General features: G+C 44.1%; 1 protein-coding gene across 1 annotated transcript in view; it reads left to right on the top strand.

The window, feature by feature from the left end:
- The window catches only part of arap3 (ArfGAP with RhoGAP domain, ankyrin repeat and PH domain 3), a 37,780-nt gene that overhangs the window by 8,522 nt on the left and 22,382 nt on the right, over positions 1-6,876 (top strand). The window contains exons 2-8 of the mRNA XM_070836328.1: positions 1,730-1,886; positions 2,239-3,207; positions 3,668-3,708; positions 3,890-3,972; positions 4,212-4,267; positions 4,847-5,086; positions 6,396-6,465. Of these exons, the coding sequence (XP_070692429.1) occupies positions 1,813-1,886; positions 2,239-3,207; positions 3,668-3,708; positions 3,890-3,972; positions 4,212-4,267; positions 4,847-5,086; positions 6,396-6,465 (1,533 nt within the window). The 5' untranslated portion in view covers positions 1,730-1,812. The remainder of the gene's footprint in view (positions 1-1,729; positions 1,887-2,238; positions 3,208-3,667; positions 3,709-3,889; positions 3,973-4,211; positions 4,268-4,846; positions 5,087-6,395; positions 6,466-6,876) is intronic.

The raw sequence follows: 6,876 nt of genomic DNA, 5'->3' as shown, positions 1-6,876 counted from the left end.
GTGTTCTTACATTACACACTTCATGGGGCCAGAGAGCTGGAAGAACAGCCACAGTTTGGGGCCCACAGTGTTTTGATGGAGAACAACGTTTTTCTGAACTGTGTCGTTGTTATTGACAAAACTAAAAGTGTCAAATTTAAAAAGATGGAAACAGCTTTTCCTCACAGGAGTCTGAGGAAACATGTCGACGCAGTCAAAGCGTCACAGAAAACGAACTTGTTGAAAGCATCAAAATTATCTGTTTGTCATCTTTTTGCTAAATTGTCCCGTTTGTTCGGCGTTTTCTAAAAATAATCCCGACCTGACACTCGTCTCTTGTCTCAGAAACACCCAACACTTATCACATGACACATGACCGAGCGTGTGTGTGTGTGTGTGTGTGTGTGTGTGTGTGTGTGTGTGTGTGTGTGTGGTCATTGTGTCGGGGGGGGGGGGGTTGGCTCCTTCCTTAAATGGCCGGCGGCGTTTCCAAACCCTCGCTGTCTTGACTGCTGCTGTCTGTACAGAGGTCAAAGGTCGGTCTGCTGCAGAAGCTGAGAAACAATCCCGTGGCTGTCGTCCGCCTGCTGACGTCATGTTTTGTTCTGTTTCTGTGGTTATAGTTGGCTTGAAGGGGTTTTGGGGGGGGGGGTGTCGTGACCTCCGGGGGGTCAAAGGTCACAGTGATGGCATCTGAGTGCAGTAAAAACAGCCAGCTGCCCTGCTGCTGATAAACCTGGAATTAAGAGTTAAGATTTCATCGTATTGGTTTCTTTTCAGTCTCTAATATGAACCTGACGTGTGTGTGTGTGTGTGTGTGTTGCTATGGTTACCTGCAGTTTAATACGGATCTTGATGATCCCGTCAACGTCCATCATCATAGAAACACAAGGCTTTAATTTGTTATATTAAGTGTGTGATCAGTGCAGCGTCGTCTTCACCTCCATCGTTCTGTCTTTGTGGCATTTTAAAGGGTGTTTGAGGTTCATCATGTAATAAAATCACTAATTAAAGCACTTAGATTACTTTCAGAAGCTTCAACCAACACATGACGACATGAGGTGAAGTTGTGTAAGAAAGAGTTCTTCTAATTTTGGTGATAACTCTCACTAATAACATTAAATATGGCTGCATCCCATTTCGTGTTGTTCCACAGTCTGATGTCCCACTGTTTGGGTGTGTGCAGTTTAGGGTTGGCAAAACCAAATGTTACCACTTGGTGACAAGTTCGATGTTTTACCATCTTTTTCCGTGACTTTCATCTGTGTTTTTCAGCCCACCTCTTTTGTCAGCTTCGGATTCAAAATGTTTCCATATTGGCAAAGGATGGGCCAAGATTTGACTAATCTTTACTAATACTTTATGCGACTATAAAATAAAACATTTTCCTTTGTTTTTACTGGCACCTGGTCGTACACTGGGGTGGAGCAGTCGATCGATCGAGCCAGATGTGTGTTTGAGTCCAGTTGACTTTCCAGCGACGTTAGCGCTAGCCAGGGAGCAGCCTTAGGTACCAGCTGGGTTAGCTTAGCTGTTATACCGGCTCTCTCCTCTGCGGTCAACCCTCCTGCTGTGGAGCTTTGCCCTGGTGGGTGGAGGATGACGTGGGTAGCGATCAACTCAAGGTCAACTGTAATCCAAACGCTTAAATCAGATGTGGAAGTCTGCCATCACTACATGTTTCAGCAAAAAAAGTTAAAAATTGTCAGATAACCGAGAAACTCTCGTATTTGGTTCTTGTCTCCTCCAGATGGACGGCTGTTGTCCGTCCCTGCTGTAGGTCAGTGATGGCCGTGGTGTTTCCTGAATGCGGAGGAGTCAGACCCAGACTCCATGTTGGTCGTCATGGCTTCGCTGGATGGAAGCACGCCGGTTGAGACGCTTCTGACAGCGATCCATCTGGAAAGGTCGGAGATTCACAGAGGGACTTATACAACACAAAACATGGAAACCATAGTGATGCTTGACGTTTCTACACTCAGTCAAACCATTTTTTGATAATTTCTCTGGCTTTCAAGGCCAGCAGTCCTCGAGGGTATCTTCAGGACACCAGTTAACACACAAAGTTAGGTTCCAGTCAGCCAAAAAGTCTTACAAGAGCAAATACTCAGTCTAGAAAACGATATCCATAATTGTAATGCATCTATCATCTGGATTTAAGTAATACATAATAATAGTATTATATAATACATAATCAGTCTGCATCATCACAGCAGAACCACTACCAACCTGCTGAATTGTTTAATATTCCGGCTGCAGATACCTGGACATCTTCCGTCGAGCTGGTCTCCTATTGGCTAGAGACTTCACACACCTGGATCATGACGCCTTGGTCAGCCTGGGTATAACCGCCACAGGACACAGGAAGAGAATCCTACGATTGGTCAGTCACATTCAGAGGGCAGAGGGTCAAAGAACCAATCAGAGAGCCGATCTCCCACGTAACCGCTGTCAGTCGGTGACAGACATTTCTCCACCAGAGCGAGGTCAGAGCGCCGCGTCACGCCGCCAGTCGTCAGGACCCGCTAACTTTGAGGCGTGCAGGAACAGCTCAGCTCCGAACCTCGCCGCCATGCTGACCAACTCCGACAGCAGCAGACCTGTGGTGAAGCCGGTTCCCAAACCCAGAACCGTTTTCAATCGCCGCAGGACAGCACCCATCCACTTCTGTCCAACTCCAGACCCTGTGCCGCCCCCACCCAGGAGGCTTTCCCAGGAGTCCATCTGTTTTACTGTGTTAGAGGGTTTGACCTCAGGGGACATGGCCAAACCTGAAGATAGGTTGTTGTCTGACTACAGCGACAAGTCGACCACACCCAGCCGAAGGCCGAGCCAGGCGGAGAGGAGGAGGCCGAGTCGTAGCTTATCTTTAACAGACGCTGGAGGGCTTTTGCCTCCTGTTCCCCCGAGGCTGAACCGCGGGGTCCCCCCCGCCGTGTTCCAGGGGTCCCCACCATCTTCCTCTTCTTCTTCTCCTGTACGGACAGAGCTGAATCAGACACTTCCGTTGCCTTCCTGTCCTGGTAGTCTTGACAACAGCAGGCTGTCAGGATCCTCGTCGTCTGGCTCACCCAGAGGTGTTGGGATGGAGATGGTGTCTAATGAGATCTATTGGGGCACTTTACCAGGTTCTAATGCCCCCAGTGGAGGCAGGAGTTACTGCACCCAGCAGTCCGCTCCTCCAACTCCACTCAGGCAAACACCTGACAGGAATCCCGAGAGGAACAGGTAGGTCACTTGTTTTCAAATTAGGATCTTCAGGGGGTTTATTTACTTAGTTTTTTAGATGTACTCGGCAAAATCTTGTGTCAAAATACATCTATCTTATCAACCTAAACAAGACCTATCAATTTAGCATCAATTTATGCACCTGCCTCCCCACTTACCTACCGACCCACTTACCTATAAACCTATCCATGTATATATCGATCTATATACCTGTCTACAGTGAAATGAACAGTGAAGACGATCTCAGTAAACAAGGTGCACTGTATCACTGATCCTGATCACACTGTTGGTTTCTGGCCTTGATTGTGTTGTCTGTTATAGTTACTGGCACCAGTAATGACAAACAGCAGCTACATTCAGGAAATTAAAACCAGAGCAGACAAAGCAAATGGGTGGAGGAGGCTAAAGGTCTTTAGATTATTTGATAGCTTATTTGTTGTTTGTGTATGTGTGTTTTCAGTGGCAGCACTTTAAGCAACAACTCTTCTGGATCAGCCAGAGGTGAGTACAGACGTGACTCGTAGTTTTACTAGAAATCATTTAAATCTGGATCCCGTTTATTTAGATTTTTTGTCATCCGGGCTTTTAGTGGTTTGTACACTGAAAATTAAAGTTGTGTTCATGTGGTTTAATGAGTCTGGAGTTACGGTACCCAGTTAACTCAGTGTTTTCTGTTCAACAGCTTCAACAGACGACCCTGAAGAGGAGATCAGCCCGTACTGTGAAACTGTTTTCCAAACCAGAAGAAATCCACTCATCTTTGAGGTGAGGAAACTAGTTGTTGCTGTAAAAGCTCCCTCTTTTTTCTCTCCCACATTGCAATGATATTATCAAAAAAGACACTGGCTGGTGAACCTCCGGTGGAGAGAAAACAGATTTTAGATGTTCACAGATCTTCCAGTGTTTGTGTCATTTCAAATCCAGAAATTTTTGGGATTAAACACATAATATTCCTGCAGTCTGCGATGATAGAAATGTGCTCATTTTGTTATTTGATCTTGCAGAATGAAAGGAGCAGACCGGAGGAAAAAGAGAACAGAAAGGGGGAAGAGGATCATGGGTAAGATACCAGTAACAACATTTTTTTAGACTTGTGTGATACTGTATAAAAACATAATAGCTTGACATTATTAGAGACCAGGAATTACAAGTAGAAAAGATACAGTTAAATAATCAAAATAAGTGAACAAACAATACATTTCCAAAAAGAAATGTCGTTCATTCCAAAAAAGAAAAAGGATTAAGAAAAAAACCCATAAATGCACATCATTTACATGACTTAATTCAGGTATATAAAACCGTATCATCTGCATATTGTCGGACTCTGGAGTGTCCCAAGGTTCTGTACTTGGCTCATTTTTATTTGGTAGATCTTCTGTTTAGATGGACTTGTTTGGTATTTTTTCAGCTCTTTTAACTGTATTATATGTTGAATGCAGACAAAACTAAGTTAATACTCCACTTAGGTTCAAAGGTGGTTCTTAACCTTGGAAAAAGCCATTGAGAACAAACTTTGAGTGCCAAAGAACTAAAATGTCTGGATCACAAATCCAGAGATTTCCCAATAAAATGGTTAACATGATGAGTGTATAAAGTATACTTATGTCAAGTAGTATAAACGTGATATTTCTACCTTCAGCTGTCAGAAGTTCTCCTGGACGAAGCGTTTGTCTCAGGCTCTTCACTCCGGAGACTCTCAGGGTTACAGCACCGTCGGAGAACCCCCACCACCCGTCCGCTGCCTCTCCCTGCCCCCCCACACCTTCTGTTCAGAGATTGACGAGGACCTGACCATCTCCCCCTATGCCAGCTACACCTCCTTGACTGAAAGAGCCCCACCCATCATCAGCGGCTGGCTGGACAAGCTGTCACCACAAGGGTGCGTTTGATTTTCACAGCCAATAGACCAGGGGTGCATTTGACACAGCTCTTCAGACCAGGAACAACAAAGTGTTTGATTTAAGGACCTGGTTAGACCAGGGAGAACCAGGATTTCACATGGCAGGTACTATTGGTGATTTCTGGTGCTTGAAGAGGTATCAGAGAGCCTTTAAGGGGTTCCATAGATGTATGTAAAGGTCCGTGAGGTGTTTCTAATGGTTGTCCAGCTCATTCCTGGTGTTCTTGAGGAGGTTCCAGAGGTTTCTTTTTAGAAGTTTCCACAGCTTTTAACTGTGAAACTAAGATCATAGAGGATCTGAACAGTCTCCACTGGTCCTTGAGTCAGTTCCTGGGATTCTTAATGAGATTCCAGGGGCTTTTAAGGAGGTAGAGAGGTCCTTGAGATTTCAGGGGTGCTTCAGTGGATTGTAGGGTCCTTGTGTGAATTAAGTCGTAGCCTAAAGTTAAGAGTAAAGTATCCTGGTGAGTCTAAAGGTGTGTTTCCACCATAGCCCCAGTTAGCATAAGCATTAGCCTCAGTTAGCACAAGCATTAGCCCTGGTTTTCCATTACTAAGTAATGCTCGAGTAACGCAAATAAACAAAAATGATCTGGTGATCAAACTTGAGCGAGTAAATCGAGGTGAATATTCGTTTCATGTTTGATGGAAACACAACTTCAACACTCAACAAGGTGACGTTGAGTTTATGGGAACGTGGAGAAAAGAGTCTGAAGAGGTCTCCTGCTTTCTCACCTCGAAACAGAAAGTGACTCGCTCCGCCCTGTTCTGTCTGAAGTGAGCCTTTATGTGTCTGTGTGTGTTTTGTCTGTCAGGGGTCGGAGGTCAGCGCTGGCTGTTGTGCTGCATCTCCTCCTCTCAGCTCCTCCCTGTGTCTCCTCCATCCTGAGGACCTGTCTCTGCCTCGTCACCGTCTTCTACTCCTCCTCCTCCTCTTTTTCTTCTTCATCTTCATCCTGTTCTTCAACCTCCACTCGGTGTGTGTTTGTCTTTTCTGCCTTCCTCTGTTTCCTCCTGCTTTGACTCTGAGTAACATCAAAATCAATACAAACACAATTATTCTCATGATGAAGATGCTCCACATCTATAGATTTAGATAAATATCCTCATCTCCCAAAAGTCTGTAGGATTCAGAGTTTCTGCCAGCAAACTGCAAACTGGTCTGATATCATTGTTACCCATAAATGACTAGTTTTGATGTGACAGTTTGGGCGAATCAGTTGGTGTGTTTGCTATAAAACGTATCCCGTCATTGTCTCTGGATCTGATTTGTGTTTCTATTTTTCAGGAACTACGTTTTCCAGAAGCGCTACGTGAAGTTTGATGGCAAAAACCTGATGTACTTTGGCAGCGAGAAGGTACGAAGGATGGTTTGTTTTGTAATAACAGTTCGGTGAAGGACAAGAGAGAGAGGACACAAATTTTTATTTTTTAACTCATGTTAGATTAATGAAGGTCTCACCTCTGATAAATAAATAATAAAAGGCCTTAAAGTCTGAAATAGTCTGAAATCCACTCCAAGAACAACAAAAACCCGAAGAATGTTTGATGAAATCAGTTAGTTGACTTAAATGTCAGTTTGGCTTCATTGAACATATAACATCTGTGACTTTGGCTGTAAGAAATTATGTAAGAAATGTATATTTTTTTCATATTAATTAACATTTTGTGACAGATGATCTTTAACTGAACCAGTTATTGGAAGCTAAACGACTCTATTGTCACATTTGGTCCTAAATTTCATTAAATGCTGATATTATAAATTCTGA

The sequence above is a fragment of the Pempheris klunzingeri genome, chromosome 9 (genome assembly GCF_042242105.1).
Source record: "Pempheris klunzingeri isolate RE-2024b chromosome 9, fPemKlu1.hap1, whole genome shotgun sequence".
Classification (NCBI taxonomy): Eukaryota; Metazoa; Chordata; class Actinopteri; order Acropomatiformes; family Pempheridae; genus Pempheris; species Pempheris klunzingeri.
Note: the sequence above shows the minus strand (reverse complement) of the source record. Positions and strands in the feature narration are given on the sequence as shown.